General features: G+C 39.2%; 1 protein-coding gene across 1 annotated transcript in view; it reads left to right on the top strand.

Moving 5' to 3' along the window:
• LOC126298331 (dynein axonemal heavy chain 7-like) overlaps nt 1-21567 on the top strand; it is a 1150327-nt gene that overhangs the window by 135550 nt on the left and 993210 nt on the right. The window contains exons 6-9 of the mRNA XM_049989626.1: nt 6537-6702; nt 16944-17098; nt 17198-17305; nt 21410-21522. Coding sequence (XP_049845583.1) covers nt 6537-6702; nt 16944-17098; nt 17198-17305; nt 21410-21522 — 542 coding nt within the window. The remainder of the gene's footprint in view (nt 1-6536; nt 6703-16943; nt 17099-17197; nt 17306-21409; nt 21523-21567) is intronic.

Genomic DNA, 21567 nt, shown 5'->3' with positions numbered 1-21567 from the left:
AGTCTTTTGCCAGGTGTCGTCAGATTAATACGATATTGCAGCGCCTTTGTTGTTCCGAATTACCATGCAGTATTCCTTCGGACGTGCATACACATCCAAGGGAACAAGCTCTGCAGCGACTTCACCTGTTATGAAGATCAAATGTATTTGCAGTTGCAAATATGGGCAACCATCAGTTGGGTAATGGAATGACGAAAATGAAAATTACGGTAGTGCAGTGTCAGTGTTATTCGGAATGCATTTTAAGTTCCTGTGCCCACTACAGCAGTTATGAAATATATTAAATTTGATTATAGCTGCGAATATCATCAGGTGTAAAATGAAACGACGACAATGAGTATTTGTGGCGGATCAGGATTCGAACCCGGATTTCCGGCTTATCGCGAGTATTCGCCTTACCATTTGGCTATCCAAGTACGACTCACAACCAGACCAAAACTTCCATAAATTGTCAACCATGTGTCTGGTGAGATATCACTGGTTTCACTAAATGTCATGGATGTTACATCGTCAATGCTGGACAATATCTCCTGTAATAGTTGGTATTTGGCCTATAATAATGTTTCTGGAAACACCTAACCATGTTCGAAAAGAATCCCATCAGGATATTTTAGCAAATACAAAATACTGTAACATTCATGTTAGTGAAGTTTGGCGAACCAATAATTTTCCTTGTCTATTATGGCTAAAGAGTAGTCCATCCTTCTGATTCTTCTTGTTCTGGTTTTCAGCAGTATTGAATGACCAGTCAGTTATTATGAAGTCCTTGTAATGAGCGTGGTTCACCCACTCGGTCACGATGATTTCTTCCAATGTACGCAGAGTCTGGTACACTAACTCTTTCAGATTGCTGTGGCCGAGTGTTCCTAGGCGCTTCAGTCCGGAACTGCACTGCTGCTACGCTCGCAGGCTCGAATCCTGCCTCGGGCATGGATGTGTGTGATGTCCTTAGGTTAGTTAGGTTTAAGTAGTTCTAAGCGAGGGGACTGATGACCTCAGATGTTAAGTCCCATAGAGCTTAGAGCCATTTGAACTCTTTCAGATTGATCCATATTTTCTAGTAGAATCTGTACACATGTGGCTGACAGCTTAGTCGCATGCCTAGAACATGCTGGATCATGTAACTGGCATACATTAAAATTACTCTTGCAGAATTCAGCACTCTCTGTCGTTAACAAGGTTTGATCATTCGTGGGAAGGCACTTGTGGAGATAATATGATTACCTAAGGTCACAGAGAGAGTCTGAGTACTTCCTGCTGAATGTGGCTGCTAGTTGCATTGAAGAGTCACATAGACGAATTCACCTATCCATGAGCAATACGACTTTCGTATCACTATATCGAAAATTTTGCAAAGCCGCCACTGGTTGGAACTCACCACCTGATATCATTTCCACAGTAATGCACTTACTGTCCTGCTGTTTAAACTTTATGTTGGATTAAATAGCGTTATTTCACATTACTTGTTTATGAATGCCAGTTGCGTGATCCAGCCTCACCTGCCTGAAAGAAGGAAGTACAGATAACTAGTTACACATAAGTTTACAACTGCAACTCTGACTCAAGTCCAAAAAAAAGTACACTGTACTCTACAGCCAGTTCATCATTATCTCTCATGTCGTCATCATAGATATGGTTGAAAAAACAGGATAACGTTATGATACGCGATGCCAAGTGTGATAAGCAATAGGAGTAGTTGTTAATTTAAGTGATAGTAATAAGTGTATATTTCAGGATGTGAACACTGAAGCCTGTTTCAGTACTTTGACTCATTCACCAGGTCACTGCTAAAAGAGAATAATGACTGGAAGATGTTGATATTTTGAATAAGTCTACTAAGACCAGTCTAGTTATCGTGAGTACTCAGGAACAGGTTACTCCTTAATATCTCATTATGGTGCCAATGGAATACTATGGATTCTATGAGGAGGTAGTGTTTATGCTTATTGCTTACTTGAGTGGTTCGAATCTAAAATAAATGTAAGCTGCTTCTTCAAATTAATGAAAATCTTACCGAAAATTTGAATGTATTTGACATTATTTGTTTCCTAATAAAATTTGTGCCCTTTTATGTAATATAAGGGTCGATCAAAAAGTTTCATTTCGAAGGCTCAGAATCGGTATGCCACTCAGGCACAAGCACTGTGAACACTGAGGCAATCATCCCACTGACACACCATGTTGAAGATATCATTTGGTAAGACATTGTGTCCTGTTGTATGGAGAAGGCTACAAACGACTGCTAAACATCCTTCTCCGACAGGAATCGTCGACCCTTCAAGGCATTTTTTAAGAATCCAAGAAGTTATAACCATATGGGAGTGATCAGGACAACAGAGCAGATGCTCAGCTGTTTGCCAGTTGAGCCAGTATGAACTGTCGCAAGTCTGGCTGAGCCATGGGAAAAATCTCAGAAATGAGAAACGTTTATTTGTAGACGCTTTAAGACATTTGTTAACTATCCCACACAAACCTACTTAACACAGTACAATATTGTAGGAAACAGCATTAAGTGAGGAACCTGGAAATATACTATGGTCCCATTATAATCACTCACACAGTAACCGCAAAGACAATATTGGACCAAATGAAGCATCCACAAAATCTTTAAACCGTCTTCCCATGCTGCCCACGTGAATGAAACGGGAAGATTTTCTCACATGTATTACAACGACAAGTGCCTTGCACATCACAGTGGTTTACAGAGCGTGGATTTGTATGTAGAAAACGAGTACCGTGCAATGAAAGTAAACCGCATGAGTTTTCAACGCAAATATTGTAAAACTAATTGACATAGTATCACAGAAAGTAGAACTTAGATGTTACTTTACATCTATAATTAGATATGCTATCGTTTTTGAGAAGTTCAGTTAACAGACTCAATACTAAAGTTACCGAAAAAATTATTCATATAAAGCCCACCACACATCAGAGTGAACCTTGTCGCCTGAACCCTCGAATACTAATGATCCTCTCTTATATTTATGATAGTAATATCTTTTTGTATAAGGGATATGAATTGTTCGAGCAAAATCATTTTGTTACTACATGCAACACAAGTTAGTAGAAAAGCTATATGATAACCAAACACTAACTCAAGCTGCAGGTGAAATTAGGGCCGCTAAGTTGGAAGTTATTTGAGACACAGATTCGCAGATACTATTACTCACTGAAAGGATTTATGAAGAATAAGTTCGTTATTTTATTAGCTTACCTCTGTTACTTATCCCACAAAATAAATATAGCTGTTCATTAATAGACATATTAATTTAATGCAATTTCGGATAGATTTTGCCTGTAAACAGTTGTGGTGATGTATCGCCAGTACACATTTAATTATACAAATAGTTTGTACCTACTTTTTGGTATATTCACATTCCCATTTAAAATAACATATCATACTTTTTTCACTATGCATAAACAGTCTGTGTTATATAGAAAGACTATGCTTTTAACCAAGACTCTACCACCAGTAGGTAATGGTAGGAACAGGAATACTGTTTTGTTGTTGGTGAAGTTGGAGGGAGGGGGTGGGGCAGAAAGGAAGGGAAAGGAACTATTGCTATCAGCTGCTTCAGAACTTTATGCAGAGTCAGCGGCGATAAATGAAAACGTGAAACTTCCTGGCAGATTAAAACTGTTTGCCGGACCGAGACTCGAACTCGGGATCTTCGGCTTTCGCGGGCAAGTGCTCTACCATCTGAGCTACCCAAGCACGACTCACGCCCCGTCCTCACAGTACTCCTGCCAGTACTTCGTCTCCTACCTGCCGAACTTTACAGAAGCTCTCCTGCGAAACTTGCAGGACTAGCACTCCTCAAAGAAAGGATATTGCGGAAAAATGGGTTAGCCACAGCCTGGGGGATGTTTCCAGAATGAGATTTGCTCTCTGCAGCGGAGTGTGCGCTGATATGAAACTTCCTGTCAGATTAAAACTGTGTGCCGGACCGAGACTCGAACTCAGGACCTTTGCCTTCGAGTCTCAGTCCGGCACACAGTTTTAATCTGCCAGGAAGTGTCATATCAGCGCACACTGCGCTGTAGAGTGAAAATCTCACTCAGTGAAACTGTGTGTTGGACTGGAATTCAAACCTGGGATCTCCTGCTTACTAGGCTGTACTGTTAACCACTGCGCCACCTGGACAAAGTGTTTTGCACAAACTCACAGAATATTTCAGCATGCTCCTTGACCAACGCTCACTCCCACCTAGCACCAGGTACCCGCAGTTCCCGTCCTTGTACTCCTTGCTTGCTAAATTCAATTTCCACTGGAAGTCGGATGATACTGTGCATTCGCAATGAAGGTTGTGGATTCATTGCCCATTGAGGAGAATCAGTTAGGTGAGTGCATGATAACTGCTCTTTTCGATATGTCCGAAAGAACAGACACTACACGGAATCTGCAGCTGTGATACAAGTTATGTAAATTGAAGGAGGTGGAGGGAGAAAATGAAGAAAAGGGAATGAACTGTAAATGCTGCAATGGGAGTTCCTGCAGAATCAGAGACGACGAGTGAAAATGGGTGCCATACTGGGAATATATGAATGTGTAGAGTCTGTTCTTTCGGACAGTTGTAGAAGAATGGATGCCACACATTCATGCATATGTCTCTTGTCTTGGCGACAATCAGCCAAAATGTAAAAATCGTTTTAGGATCAGTCAGTGCAATAATTACTGAATCAAAAGGTAATTTTGAACTTAATGATAAATTTTGCTTAAAATCCTTCCTTGTAAATGAAGTATCTAACACAATGATCATATCTGTTGAGAAATGTGTGATGTAGAAGGCCCCCTTTCCTAAGGTGGACCTTCTGATTCTTTTTAATGAATGTAAGTGGCGAAGTAACATACACTCCTGGAAATGGAAAAAAGAACACATTGACACCGGTGTGTCAGACCCACCATACTTGCTCCGGACACTGCGAGAGGGCTGTACAAGCAATGATCACACGCACGGCACAGCGGACACACCAGGAACCGCGGTGTTGCCCGTCGAATGGCGCTAGCTGCGCAGCATTTGTGCACCGCCGCCGTCAGTGTCAGCCAGTTTGCCGTGGCATACGGAGCTCCATTGCAGTCTTTAACACTGGTAACATGCCGCGACAGCGTGGACGTGAACCGTATGTGCAGTTGACGGATTTTGAGCGAGGGCGCATAGTGGGCATGCTGGAGGCCGGGTGGACGTACCGCCGAATTGCTCAACACTTGGGGCGTGAGGTCTCCACAGTACATCGATGTTGTCGCCAGTGGTCGGCGGAAGGTGCACGTGCCCGTCGACCTGGGACCGGACCGCAGCGACGCACGGATGCACGCCAAGACCGTAGGATCCTACGCAGTGCCGTAGGGGACCGCACCGCCACTTCCCAGCAAATTAGGGACACTGTTGCTCCTGGGGTATCGGCGAGGACCATTCGCAACCGTCTCCATGAAGCTGGGCTACGGTCCCGCAAACCGTTAGGCCGTCTTCCGCTCACGCCCCATCATCGTGCAGCCCGCCTCCAGTGGTGTCGCGACAGGCGTGAATGGAGGGACGAATGGAGACGTGTCGTCTTCAGCGATAAGAGTCGCTTCTGCCTTGGTGCCAATGATGGTCGTATGCGTGTTTGGCGCCGTGCAGGTGAGCGCCACAATCAGGACTGCATACGACCGAGGCGCACAGGGCCAACACCCAGCATCATGGTGTGGGGAGCGATCTCCTACACTGGCCATACACCTCTGGTGATCGTCGAGGGTACACTGAATAGTGCACGGTACATCCAAACCGTCATCGAACCCATCGTTCTACCATTCCTAGACCGGCAAGGGAACTTGCTGTTCCAACAGGACAATGCACGTCCGCATGTATCCCGTGCCACCCAACGTGCTCTAGAAGGTGTAAGTCAACTACCCTGGCCAGCAAGATCTCCGGATCTGTCCCCCATTGAGCATGTTTGGGACTGGATGAAGCGTCGTCTCACGCGGTCTGCACGTCCAGCACGAACTCTGGTCCAACTGAGGCGCCAGGTGGAAATGGCATGGCAAGCCGTTCCACAGGACTACATCCAGCATCTCTACGATCGTCTCCATGGGAGAATAGCAGCCTGCATTGCTGCGAAAGGTGGATATACACTGTACTAGTGCCGACATTGTGCATGCTCTGTTGCCTGTGTCTATGTGCCTGTGGTTCTGTCAGTGTGATCATGTGATGTATCTGACCCCAGGAATGTGTCAATAAAGTTTTCCCTTCCTGGGACAATGAATTACGGTGTTCTTATTTCAATTTCCAGGAGTGTATTTCTAGTATAATTTAGATTAGTTTTAAAATATGAGTTGTATGTAAAAAATTAAAAGAATGTTTAATTGATGTGAAATAAATAACAACGAGCTGAGAATTCATAGTGTGTCCACATTATAAATCTATGAAAATATAAAACCAGCCACAGAAATTCTCTACAAGAAACATTTAATGTGCATGTAAATAGAAGAATGTAAAATGTCAATGAGTTTATTCTGCAATAAAATAGTCCATATAACCAAACTACTTTCAATATTGCAGGGAAATAACAGATATGCAAAAAGATTACAGAGCAAAACTTAAGCAACAAGCTGAGGAAAATGATCCAAGAAGATTCCATGGAAATGTGGATGACCCAGAATTCGTAAATTTACCTGCGCCTATGAAACTTTGCATTAAGACCATAAAACAAATAAATGAGTTTAAGGTAACGAGTCCTCTTTTACAAGTGGTTTTGTACATTAACTGCCTTTGTAATACCAATTGGGAATCTGGTGTACATTATTAGATTTAGGTATTTACATTAGAGGGCCCTTACAGGATGTTATTCACACAGTAATTAACCTTTAACAGTATTTTGTAATTGAATCGAAGCAAACACAAATTTTAAGGTGCTATTTCAGATGTAATAACTTATACATAACTCAGATTATCTCTTAGTAAATCATCACACGCAATTAACTTTATACTATTATCTCTATAATTAACTTTCATGTTTGCTACATCCCAGTTTAATATTCTACTTCCCAATAGTGAAGTATATAATGATCATATTTCTGAATATTTAACAAAAATTGTTTCACTATAACCCGAGTTTCTGACTGCTATTTGAAATAAAAGAACAAATATCGATTAAATTGCAAATATGTGAAACACATGATGATACTAAACTTAATAGATCCTCTTAATAATTTTGTATTTACAGATTACAGTAATTAAATTTTTAGGCTTATAATCCCACTAAGGCCACAGAAATAATCTGCTGTTATTCTGTCTGACATGAGTAAATTAAGTAGGGTATAATTGCAGTGGAGCCATTAATTATGTAATAAACAAACATAGTGAGAACTATAACCAGCAGTCTTGATGGCTGTAAATTTTGTGACAGCGACAATGATAGTGAATAAGGAATATTCATGTCCGAAAATATATTTCTAGGAGGATAAAATAAAACGCTAAAATGGGAATGGGTAGAAGGAAGCACTTGTTAAAGTAAGTAGATAAATACATCATGATACAGCATAAAGACTTGTACAAAACAAAAGAACCAGTGAAATGAAAATAAATTTATGTTCTGGCAGAGACAAGAGAACGACAACAAATACCTAAGATTAACCCAAAGGTACCAAAAGAATCAAGTGACATCAATTTCTCTATACTAGGGTGTAAGTTTTAGAAGGCCTCGTACAATCAGCTTATTTCAGCCTCTACAGCTGAGTTCAAATAATTGGTATGTAAGGATTACTCAAAAATGTACCTATACTCGAAGTTAGTCCTATATTTGCATTTCTGTTTTAATGTGTCAGGTGCCTGCACACATTATGAGACTGGTTTGGCAGTAAGTAGTCAATTTTAGTTGTGGTGTATGTACAAATAATTGATAAGTCTCTGTACAGATAGAAATTTAATTAGGCTGGTGTTTGTATTTTTATGCGTTTTCTGTATGTACTGACCCCTTGAAAATGTCTATAAAAGGCTGCAATCAGGTGAAAGTGTAAGACATGTAGACTGCTTTCTAACAATTGCAGCCAAATAATGGAAAAATGTCATCTCTTAATAATTTTCCACATTTCAAACAAATTAGCAATGGAAGAAGGCTAAAGTAAAATGATGAAATGTGAAGAAATCAATTTTTGCCAGGCACATAAGAACTCACTGAAGTAATAGAAAGAAACAATGTATGGAAGTACAATCTGTCGCTACAAGAATGCCTCTGATTATGTCTCCCATGATTTGTAATTTCTCATTAAAATATTAGATACATCACTGCAGGTATTCCTTCTATTTTGTTTCGGAAGTACCATAATATTACAGTCTTATTTATATATTGGAAGTTCATAATTTCACGTCTAAAGCAGTCTTCATATCTAAAGTAATCAAATTTCGAAGTGCATAAAATTTTCGATGATCTTTTCAGAGAAAGTATTGCCAATATGTCATTCCTAAGAACTAAGAGACCAACAAAACTATACACACACATACACACTTACCCTACTGAGCTGCACTGATGTGACAATGACAGTGAAGCAATGATATATATATCAAACATAGTGAGAACTATAACCAGCAGTCTTGATGGCTGTAAATTTTGTGACAGGGACAATGATAGTGAATAAGGAATATTCATGTCCGAAAATATATTTCTAGGAGGATAAAATAAAACGTTAAAATGGGAATACTTCTAAGTATTTTGGTATAAGGGACACAGGGTCTGTGACAGTTCATTAAAAAGAATAATGTCATTGTGATTTATTCAGAGTGTCACTCCAGTTACCAACGTTTTTGGAGTTATGCAGCCACAGGAATGAAAATGACTCTAATATGCAATCACCATAAGGTGTAACACATCTGGTTCCTGTTTGAATGCTATGTACAGAGGGAATGTACAATGATATATATATATATATATATATATATATATATATATATATATATATATATATATATATATCATTGCTTCACTTTCACATTATATATATTTTCTTAGGTCTGTAGTTCTGAGGAAGAACACTCCCTATGAGCAGACTGATGATTTCAGTCCAATTTATGCGCTCGTTGTGTATTTTATTTTATATTGTCGAATTTTATTGCTCCATGTTTTCATGTTTGTACACTATACAATTTTGTAGGGAACTAATGGAATGTGAATTGATATGATGGAAACAGGTTGTTTTGATGATATTATGGGTACATATTTAACATTTATATATTGTGCAACAGTTTACAAGATCTGTACATGGTATTAGGCTATGTTCTTTAAATGACTCATATGCACGTCAGCCACAGAATGGAGTAGTACCCTCTATGTCAATAACAATTAAATTCACTTAGTACTTCTCAAATTGATAGTGGTGAAAATTCTCAAGGTTATAGAGAAAATTAGGCATTTTATGTAGTCATTCAATATCTACATAGGTTGCTTCCTGAGGAGTTACTCTATGCTGCAGAATCAGTGATGGTAACATATGCCTCCAATTCGATTTTCAAATCTGATAAACTATTTAGTGATTCCCTTTCCTTTGTTAATCTATTGTAAATCTTTTTCCCATAAAGTAATACTTCTTTCCAACAGACGCTAGTCTTTAGTGTTTCAGTGTGAAAATTACTTTTTCGGTTTTTTTATCATTATAAACTTCATTCATAAGGAACAAGCTTGTATTTTTAACTGTGCGTCTCTTAAGGATTGTAGTTTTTTCGTAAATGCAGGGTAACCCAGAACTCCACACCTACAAACTTTCAAAGGTAGTCAGTGACACCTTCTAAGTATTTTGGTATAAGGGACACAGGGTCTGTGACAGTTCATTAAAAAGAATAATGTCATTGTGATTTATTCAGAGTGTCACTCCAGTTACCAACGTTTTTGGAGTTATACAGTCACAGGAATGAAAATGACTCTAATATGCAATTACCATAAGGTGTAACACATCTGGTTCCTGTTTGAATGCTATGTACAGAGGGAAAAGGAGTGAGACTGCCACCTGAGACGGATCAGAGGAAGTACTGAATGCAAACTTGAGAAGGAAGAGTAAGGGGACCATTATTGTTGTTGACAGTAAGTACCATGAATAAATGGAACACGTTTCTTTCCAAATAAGACGCAACGCATATCATCGACATTTGTACTATTATGCACTGTTCTCAGTGCAATACATTTACAGAGATAGTAGGGGCAAGAAACCACACGAAATGCAATAACTCTACAACGAAGTGACAGAGTCTGTGGATTCTCTATATGGAAAGACTCAGAAGGTATCCTTGAAAAATCTCTGAACATCTGTCGTTGAATTTCTGTAATTCCTCCTTACCATCGCTTTAACTGGAAGCCAAATCTAAAGATGAATAACTTAGAGCTATATTGGTTGGGTGTCAGTGCCACAAACCCCTATGTTTTAGCACCTCGTTGATGTGGCATTCAAGGATAGTCCTGCTCTCGTTAGTGCATAGTGTAAGTATTGAAGAGTTATCTTAATCAAATGAGGCAGCCAGGGAAGCGAGAGGTTAGCCACAAATAAGAAGATTGAAAATGCAATGTACTATCGAATTTAGTTGAGAGGCCCTGTCTATGTTAGGAAAGGACTGAAAATTATACTTGTGTTTGGCACCTATCGCTTAAGACGAAAGCACTCGAAGGACTTTGGTATTAGGCAAACGTCTTCCCTCACACACTATTAAGGGTACTTCCGTCAATCATGGTGATAGATATCTTTAGCATGCATCAGGTACTAACTACAGGGAGTAAATACACCTGAACTAACCATTTATAGAATTCAAGAACTTTAGAACAGGTATGACACTGGAAAGATAGTAATCAAATTACCACATGGATCTTTCAACAGAGAATATATATATGGCTCAGTGAACATAATGACACTGAAAAAAGATCGGGACTTAATATTTCAGACACGCGACCAATCAACCAACTGGATAATTAAATCTGGATAATTAAATACTGAAGACCGAGCACCATAAATTTTCGCAAGCAAAAATCATGGTCCGAAAACATTTATCCATTATGTACAGACAGCATAATAACTCGAGCACGCTGACCTACCATCGTTCTAAAAATCGTCAAAATTAGAAATCGAACTTGCAAACATAAAGCCGAATGCAATATCTACTAAACAGGTTACTGTAGTGTAATTATTACGGAAAATTAACCTGTAGATTTCCTGTACAGGTGCAGTTTAAGTCACTGTAGCAGTGTTCGAAAAGAGTAAGTACTTCGACAGTACTGAATTGCACTTGCAATGAACATTTTAAGTGCAGCGTCCGTTTACATATCGTGCCTCAAAGGCAGCCCACAGACAGGGTCTGTCCTATATTACCTCCTTCAGCGTACTATTAAAAGAAGATGTATTGAGATACCGCATAGCAGAACAGTTTGGTGATTCCCTTTCAGCATAGTCATTCCTTGAGTTTTTCAGCTAACGAAAATGTCTACGTGCTCGAAAATTGTTCTAGAAGCGTCGGAATGATCTCTGCTTTCCAGCGCAAACATATATCGGCTGCGGTAACTATCGCCGCGACGAGTGGTCGCGCGGTTTGAGGCGCTATGTCACTGCACGGCACCTTCCGTCGGAGGTTCGAGTCCTCCCTCGCGCATGGGTGTGTGTGTTGTTCTTAGCGTAAATTTAAGTTAGTTTAAGTTAGTTTAAGTAGTGTGTGTAAGTCTAGGGACCGATGACTTCAGCAGTGTTTGGTCCCTTTGTAATCCAATTTTTATTTATTTATTTTTTTAACTATCGCACCTTGTTACCCATAGCGACCGGGCGCCGTCTTTCTGTAATGTCTCTACCTACCTAAAGTCATTTTGAATGCTCTCTTTTTTGTGAATCTAATTACAAAGTAAATAGTTTATCCTCATCACCACATGGGTGGAGTGCATTCTTCTCTCTGAATCTAGCTAAAGTCTTTATTTTATTATTATTACAAAAAAATCATTTGTCTCTTTAAATAGAAGTAAAATGAAATTTAGAGGAGAATATATTTATACATTGTTATGTCACGTAGGTGTTACGTTACACCGTAAAGAACACCAATAGCATGTGTGATCACCACTGACGGCAATGCGTGTCTTGCAATGTCCTCCCCATGTTCACCATTCCTCCACAAGCGCGGCTTTCAATTGCTGGATGGTTGTTGTTGAATACGAAGGTGCTGGAATACTTCTCCCCAACACATCCCACACGTGTTCAGTGGGATTTAAGTCGAGGAAATGAGCAAGCCAGTCCCTTCGTCGAATACCCTCCCGTTCCAAGGGATCCTCAACGTGCACTGTTCGATGCAGTCGCGCATTGTCATCCGAAAAAATGAAGTCATGGCTGAATGCACCCCTGAAAAGACGCACATGGGGATGCAGCGTTATGTCACAAACAGAGATTAGTTCCATGTTCAAAGCTTTGGAAGTCAGAACGCCTATACAAAATTATAGCTCACCACACTAAAAAACTAGGACCACCAAAACAATCAGGTTCGACAATGTTCGCTCGTGCGTCATGTGTTCCCACCTACCATATGAGGATATGACCACAATTACTGCTCAAACGGAATCTACTCTATTCCGAGAAGAGAATAGGACCCCATTCCCCGCTGGTCCAGTCCCTATGCTCTTGGCAACGTTGCAAACGGTTCTGCCTATGTGAGGATGTCAGCGGAACACTACGTACTGGTCGTCAGCCAAAGAGATCGTCCCCATGCAGTGGTTATGTCTTTGTGGGGTGCGTGATTGCGTGCCTGTTATATGTGGTTGCAACTGTACCCGCCGTTTGACGTGGATCCCATCTTGCCTGTTGCACAATGTAGCCGTCATCCACTGCTGTAGTCGACAGTGGTAGCCCATCTCCTCTCCTTCGGGCAGCAATGCCTTAAGTCAGGAATATTGCTATGAACAGTACCAATCTTCTTGGCCACACTCGTTACGTTGCGTCCTTTCTCTAGTTTCCCGATGGCTTTTCCCCATCCAGAGGTCTCCAGGACGTCTTGCGATGAAAAACATCCGCACAGTGTACCATAACTGGTCACTGATTGGTGCACAGTGTCTTTTCAGGTTCCTTCAGCTGCTTTGTGTTGAGGGTCCAGTCTCATTGGGCGCTATAGTCGCGCCTGCCTCGCGCTATGTGCGCGGCTGGGAGACTACTGACTACATGCTCCTGCACTTTAATTTCTTTCCACCGAGCAGTTAATGCGTTATCTAACTTTATCTATATCGTGCTCAAGTTTTGGAGAGTAGTGTATACATGGAAGGGGGAGAACTTCTGTTTGCTATAACAGTGTTTTGCAAGTCCTCTGTTTCTAACTCGTTCAGTTATTCTATAAATTAATTCTGGTACCGAAAAAAGGCTCACACAGCATTCTGCATTGCCCTAAAACGCGGCCGGCCGCGGTGGTCTCGCGGTTCTAGGCGCGCAGTCCGGAACCGTGGAACTGCTTCGGTCGCAGGTTCGAATCCTGCCTCGGGCATGGATGTGTCTGATGTCCTTAGGTTAGTTAGGTTTAAGTAGTTCTAAGTTCTAGGGGACTAATGACCACAGCAGTTGAGTCCCATAGTGCTCAGAGCCATTTGAACCATTTGAACCTAAAACGCGAAACCATATTTTAGTATAGAGTGAGAAAGCAAAATAATTTTTTACGTATTTCCTGTGACTGCAGGTTTCAAGGAATTTCATTAAATAAATTCTAAAGCGGGTCTGCTTTGAGGCTTCTTCAGTATTTGTGATCCATCTGAAATCACCCTGAAACCAGATTCCTACAACTTTTATTTTTTATGCTCAATCTTAATAATATTGTGGAAGCATAGCGCCATTGTTTTGGTTTATTTAACTCTGTGTTTATTTTTGTTGAACCAGTCCAAAGTGCTGGCCAAAGTTTCTGTAATTGATCCCTCAAATATTCCTACACACTTTCTACAGGTTAAGATCGCAGTATCATAAGAAAACTGAATTATATTTTGAGTATATGTATTTACTTCAGATCATTTACATACAATAGGAATAAAAAGCGCCCAAGAACAGGTCTTAATGGCACACCATGTCTAATGACTTACTAGTCCAAACAACGTTTATTCAACTCCTCAGCTATAGGATGAGTGGACAGCTTCACTCTTTCCTGTACTATGGCTATTCAGTCATTTATAGGTTCTAATTGGCAACTACACTGACGAGCCAAAACATTATGACCATCTGCTTAATAGCTTCTTCGTCCGTCTTTGCAACGAAATACATCACTGTGTATCAAGGATCAGAGACTTCGTTAGTAGGTTTGTGACGGTATTTGGCATTAAAAGCCTACGCACAGGTCATGTAATTCGCGTAAATAACGGACCGCTGATTTGCGTACGGGGTGGTGGCGCCCGACAGCGACTCAGGTGGGTTCCGTAGGGCTTACATCTGGCGTCTTTGGTGGCCAAGACATCGATGTGAGTGCAGTATAATGCTCCTTAAACCACTGTAGCACGGTTATGGCTCCAAGATACGGTAAACTGCACTGCTGAAACATGACATAGCCGTCGGAGAAGACATCAAACATGAACGGATGCAGGTGGTTCACAAATGTCAGCGCGCCTTCGATTACTACCACAGGTCCCATGTAAGGTCACGAGACTGTCTCATGTTGCATCATACTGCTCCCATCAGCCTGTGTCCGCGGCGCGCTGCACATTTCGAGCCGCCTTTCACCTCAACGATGCCGTTTGTGGAGACGATCAGTGAGCTAGTGTAGCAAAAATGTTATTCACCGAAATGGCGGACACGTTTCCATTAATCGATGGTCGAATCTCGATGGTCTCGTGCCCACTGCAATTCTAATTGACGATATTGTTGGGTCACATGTGAACACTTACGGGTGGTCGGCTACGAAGCTCCGTGTTCAACAGTGTTCGATGAATGGTGTGTTCCCAAATACTTGTGCGTGTACCAGCACTGTGCTCTTTCCGCAGATATGCAACAGGTCACCGTCTTTCCAACTTCACAGAGCAGAGAAGCCTCCACACCCCACGTTCTGTGAAGAGTCGTGGACTTCCAAGCATTTAGCGCCTAGCTGTAGTTTCCGTAGAAGCTCATTACAGCATCACGTCAACAGTCGAGTAGATTCGCTATTTTCTAAATACTCGTTTACAGGCTCTTCCTAATAACAATGTACTCTCCATCAAAGTCGCTTACCTCAATGAATTTCCCCATTTGCTGTCCATATGTTCTCTAGGATGATTCCCCGTCCGTGTCTACCCCGCTTACATACTTTTGCCACTGTGTCACGTGACCGCAACGACACCAGGCGGCATCCAGCGTCGTGGTGGGCGGTAGTCATAATGTTTTGGCTTATCAGTTTATACTGATTTGGTTTGGTTACTTTGAGAGTCTCTCAAAGTTTTGAAAGACGTATGAAAAGTTGCTGGGTAGAGCGGATGATCTTGCTCTGATATTGCTTCTTACTTCACTACTAATTTTTCATTTCTTTTCGTTATCTAAGCACAGTAAAATATTTATATGAAATATCAAAATTCTCTTGCAGGCTGTAAGTACTTATATCAGCATTACATTTGACTGATTCTGATGATGTAAATATTCAATATAGAATTTTTTTCAGTGGGGAAATTGAATTTTAAATTCAGTAAAACCGTGTGACCTCAAAATTCTGCCTAAGTCTTTGTTGCAAGACTGATATTTTCATTTAAAACCATTATTTTCTTCTCTGTAGATAGCACTTTGTCTTGTTTCAGTGTTTTATAATTCAGTAACTAATACAATTCGAAAATGTTTTTGTTGTAAGAAACATCATTGTTAGATTTTTAGAATGTAAAAATTTAAGGAATGAGTACTACTATTTTGTACAGTAGCCTAGATTTTTCTGTTGATGAAAACTGTGTATTATATCTGAGAAAATGGTTAGTTTGTGAAACATCTGAAATATAATATTTTAATTTCGAGAATAATCTTGGCCGACTTTAACAGGAAAATTGGCAAACCTATAAAGCCGCTCTTAAGCTTATCCCAATTACAGAGCCATCTACAAAATACACAGACAACATTTAATGAAAATGACCACAATTCTAAATTTGTGCAAGTATTTCCTATATCCTTGTCCTTTTTGTTGTTATTCAATATGTAATTGATACGTATTTTTGCATTTTGAAAAATTTTCTTATACATCTCTTTAAACTGTCTCTATAAACAATACTACAGTCTCTAATTATAGGTGACAGGTTTTTCTCTGTTGCCTGAAGCTAATTAATTGAGACATATTTCGAGTGTAAGGATATTATCTTGTGTACAGAAGCTAGAGAAAAGTCAGCGTTTTCCGATCTTTATGGACAGATGTCTGATAGGTTTTGTTAACACAATTCAAGATTCCTATTAAATGTAATAATTTGTGGTAAAACACACTAATGCCTACGTGATACAGAGCTTTCCGAATAGTGCTTGTCCAACAAGTCTGGCGGGATCAAAGGGTATATAGAAACAAATAAGAAGTCACGGATGTATCTGGAGATTAATTTCGTGGATTACGATTTACTGACATTTTTAAAATAATGCAAGAGAAGCTTGCAGTAAATTATATAAATAGAATCCCCAGTCTACAAACCTATAAAAATATGATGCAGTCCAGAGGAAACTTTGTAAGTTTTCATCTCTTCTCAAATGTGAACTGAAGCAAACGAAGGCATTGTTAGACCTTCTATAGGTAGTTATGTGTGTCCATGAAACATTTTTCATCCATTTAAGGAGGTAACAGTTTATAGAGCCATCAGTGTGTCGTGAAACAGGATACAGTGGTACATGGAAATTCAAGGGGAGAACTTGACCATGATTGTTAAACAAGCAGAAATTTATACATATTTCTTAAATATTGAATATAATATTAATATAAATCTAATACAAATCTTAAATAAATAATTTTTACATGTTTATAAAGAAAGTTATTTATTTCCTATGTTTCAATGTAATTTTTTCACAGGAAAACTTCATTTTCATCAAAGTTTTGTGTAATCCTGCTCTTACTAAAAGACACTGGAAGGAAATGTCTAATATATTGGGAACGAATATATGTCCAGATACTGGAACTACATTAAGAAAAATGATTGGATATAATTTAATGCCATATATGGATAAGTAAGTTAGTTTCTCAAGATTAGTTATTTGATATGTATAATAACTCAGCGTATGTGGGTGATACACTATTCGTATAATGATGGAGCAATTTTTTATTAGGTTTGAGATCATCAGCACAGGTGCCACTAAAGAGTTAACATTGAAAAAGGCTCTTGAGAAGATGGTCACTGAATGGGCGAACGTTATATTTTCCTTGGAAACTTCACAGTAGGTGCAATATGACACATAAAAAAAATTCTAAATTTTTCGTCAAACATTTTCCTCTAACAAAGTGTAAAATTTCAGGTAAAGGTTAAAGTCACTAACTTAAAATTATGTTGTTACTACTTACATATTTTTTAGTTTTCCTCGTCAATCTTGTATTCATTATGCTACAATTCATCCCCATTTTTGAAGAATTTTAAAATTTATTAATGCGTGACTGTCTGCATACAGTTTCCCAAGTTCCTAATGCTGTCTGTGGCACTAAAACCTTTCCTGAAGCCTCTTTCATAAAGATTAATAGTGTGGTAAAATCTTCATCTTTTGTATACCTATTGAAATTTTATGTACATAATGAATACAGTCATAAACATTCTTCTTGAAAATGGCATAGTTACATAACTGCAACAGTTCTTGATGAAATACAGACCTCCTTAAACATAAATGATACCTTCGAAAAATAGTACTGGTAAGGACCACAATGGAGTATGAGAACTGAAGGGTAAATAAAATAAGGCAGCTTTGTACTTATTGATTCGATTTAGCAGAAAAGTGGTTTAGTAAGACTGTAGTAATGTAGTACTGTAGTAATGTAGTACTGTATAACAGCTACCATTGATTTTCCCTCTTCAGCAAGTATGGTTTTGTTATTGCACAGTTTAGGACGAGATAAATCTGATTTTCAGTTTTACATTTTTCAAACATGTAAATTTATGTCTAATAACAATATGAGCAGTTAACAGTAGTGAGATAGGAGAGCACCGTTTCCGATAACTATAATATGAAAACCATCTCATTACCTTAATACCGAACAGGATGTCTTAGAAAAGCAGTTAGAATAAATTCATGTGAAATCGGATAATACCGAGAAGATAGTTTTATTCGCAAAATGGTTGACTTATCGAGAAAAATGATATGCGGATTTGTAGTAAGTGGCTTTCACCAACACAGCATCAGAATAATATAAGACTGTATAAAGAGGCTGTATCAAAATATAAAGCTCATTGCGTTTGATTAAGAGGTAATTCAGAAATCAGAATGGGAAGCAGTTGTTGTTGTTGCCGGCCGGAGTGGCCGTGCGGTTCTAGGCGCTACAGTCTTGAGCCGAGCGACCGCCACGGTCGCAGGTTCGAATCCTACCTCAGGCTTGGATGTATGTGATGTCCTTAGATTAGTTAGGTTCAATTAGTTCTAAGTTCTAGGCGACTGATGACCTCAGAAGTTAAGTCGGATAGTGCTCAGAGCCATTTGAACCAAGTTGTTGTTGTGATTTTCGATCCAAATATTGGTTTGAAGCAGCTTCCACACTTCTCTATACTATGCAAGCCGCTTCAACTCTCAATAAATACTATGACCTACATCCATTTGAATATGCTTATGGTACTCATCCTGTGGTTCTTCTAGATCCCTACATTACGAAACTGATGATTCCTTGATGTCTCAGAATGTGTACTATCAATCGATCTCTCAAATTCTGCCACAAATTTATCACTGCTTTCAGGTCACTTCCAGTTCTGTTCCAGTGCTCTTAAGTCCTTTGCTGTCTCAAAATTTTTGTTTCTTCTCGAAATCTTTCTTTGGTTTTATTTACTGCTTCCTCAGTGTACAGTCTGAATAACATCATTGACAGGCTACAACCCTGTCTCACTCCCTTCTCAACTGCTGCTTCCCTTTCATGCCATTTAACTGCTACAACTGCTATCTGGTATTTGTAAAAGTAGAAGGTAACTTTTCACCTCCTGTATTTTACCCCTGCTACCTTCAGAATTTTAAAGAATGTATTCCAGTCGACACTCTCAAAAGTTTTCTCTAAGTTTTCAAATGCTATAAACGTAGGTTTTCCTACATTTAATCTATCTCCTAGGATAAACCATAGCGTTATTACTGCCTCGCATGTTCCTAAAATTTTCCACAGCGCAAACAATTATTCACCGAGTTCGACTTCTAGAAGTTTCTCCAGTATTCTGTAAAAAGTCAGTGTTTTGCCGCTAGAGTCATCAAACTGATAGTTCGATATTCACACCTGTCAGCGTCTGCGTACTTTGTAATCGGTGTTACTACGCTCTGGTTGAAGTATAGGGATATTTCCTGTGTCTCATAAACATTGAACAGCAGGTGGAATAGTTCTGTCAGGTCTAGCTCTCACAAGGATTTCAGTAGTTCTAACGGAACGTCATCTACTCCATGGCCTTGTCGCCGCTTAGACCTTTCAGTGCTCTGTCAAATTCCTTCTGCAGTTTTGTATGACCCATCTTTATACAAGAGATCATTTCTCTTGTATAGATCCTCTATGTGTCATCTTTAAGTTTTCTACGGCACTGCTTCAAATTTCTAACATTTCCTTTCAGTATTCTTTGCATTTCTGTTCCCTTCCATCTGACTGGTAACACTTTGCATTCTACCACAGAAATTCAACTAAAATAACCTTTAAATTCAACACTCCACATCCTCTCGTACATTGACAACTTCTGTATTAATTTTTTGTTTTACGTATCCCACGGTGTTTTGAGGCCCAAGTGGCCCAAGCAGGTGCTTGTGGTGTCCATCTGAGAGGGGCACAAATGAGAAATTTTCAGATGATTTGCCAAAAGACCAAAGCAAGACGAATAATGTCTGAGGGAGAGTCGGGGGAGGAACATTACTGGATCCATCTCTTGTGTGGGAAGGAGTCTCGAATCGGCCGTATCTACTCCAGCACCCATATCCTTTACCAACATCTGTTGCAATTTACGAACTCGAGCACAATATTAATTTTGTAAGCTGCTTTGAACTAATGTGTAATTTATAAAACTTTTCATTGTTACACAGATTTGCGTTTTCTAATTTTACCTCTAATCTTGTCTTTCTTACCAACTTCATCATAGAGATTGTCCGTTGACTTCTTTTGCTCAATAATTAGAAATCGGATGAGCATTTTGCATGGCAACCCATGTTGTCATCTCCACTCAGCAGTCTAGACGACTGAGATGAACTGTTTCTATGCCCTCTAATGCGCGATTTTTTCTCTGCATCTACAGTTTCCACCCTAGTTTCGAAAAAAAAGTATTTCTTCCTGCAGCTTACAAGCATTATTCCATGCCATGTGCAATCCTATAAAACATATGGTACAGGTTCTGCCGCTTTCAGTCTCGTCTGGATGCTTTGTATTAACCAATTGAAACACTTTTTTGTCTTTCGTTCGCTAAACGTTGTTATTGTTGTATGACCTAAGTTTCGGGTTATATGGCAATTTTTTAATATGCTGCTGATTCCCAAGATGGCCATCAAGCAAAAGTAAACATATATCATCTTATAATCTATCAATTCTTCATTCAAACTGTTAAAGTTTTCTCTGTTGATTATTTGACATAGTCACATTTGTACAATACAGCCATAACAGTGAGCTAGGTTAATATTTTCTTATTGGTCTTTCTAGTAGTTTGAAAATGACGTTCATATATTGTGTATTTGTTTCCAAGAAAAGAATTCCGTGTACAATGGTGCTGATCTTCTACAGTATCCCTTTAGACTATATTCTGACATATGTGGTTGAACAACATCTCGTAATGGTTGTTGTATGGATTTTATGGCAGGACTAATGACCCTACTATTAGTATGTTTTGAAAATAAAATATGTAATTTATCAAAGAAAAGTAAATAATTTGCCGCTAACTAAATCAAAATTATTTCATAACAAACGTCAGCTTTGTAAATCTCTTACGATCTGTTCTTTCCTGCTGCTGAGATTGAACGTACTTGAAATCCATATCGACACAGGTATTCAGTTTGGATGTTATTTTGATAGTTCGTGTACTACCTTGGAAATATTACACGTATAATTAGCTGAGAGCAATGTGGAAAAAATATCATTCCTCAAATGCTGGTGACCCGCAACAGCATTCTGTATGTCCTAATGATGGTGAACCAAGGTATAAAAAACTATATTCCATCAACTCCAAAAGCTTACGCCCTCCTGTATTGGTAAGAATATCCTCCTCCTCTGGTGGTGCTACAGAAACATGTAGGTAGACGTATGTTGACCATAGAAGTCCTTCTGTATCCTACACTTACCACAAAATTATTTTTGTAGTGCTACTGTAAACATACCAGTAACTGAAATTTTGCTTTCAGGCCTCATAATCTTGAAATAATATCAAATTTTTGTGATGTCCAAGCTCTCATAGATGATCATATTGTCAGAACACTGGCAATGAGAGGGTCTGCATTTGCCAAGACATATGAAAGTGAGTATGAAATGTCATCTCTGGTGAATAAACTACTACGGTACA

Source organism: Schistocerca gregaria, chromosome X (genome assembly GCF_023897955.1).
Source record: "Schistocerca gregaria isolate iqSchGreg1 chromosome X, iqSchGreg1.2, whole genome shotgun sequence".
NCBI classification, from domain to species: Eukaryota; Metazoa; Arthropoda; class Insecta; order Orthoptera; family Acrididae; genus Schistocerca; species Schistocerca gregaria.
The sequence above is the reverse complement of the archived record's forward strand: the minus strand, read 5'-3'. Positions and strand labels throughout refer to the sequence as shown.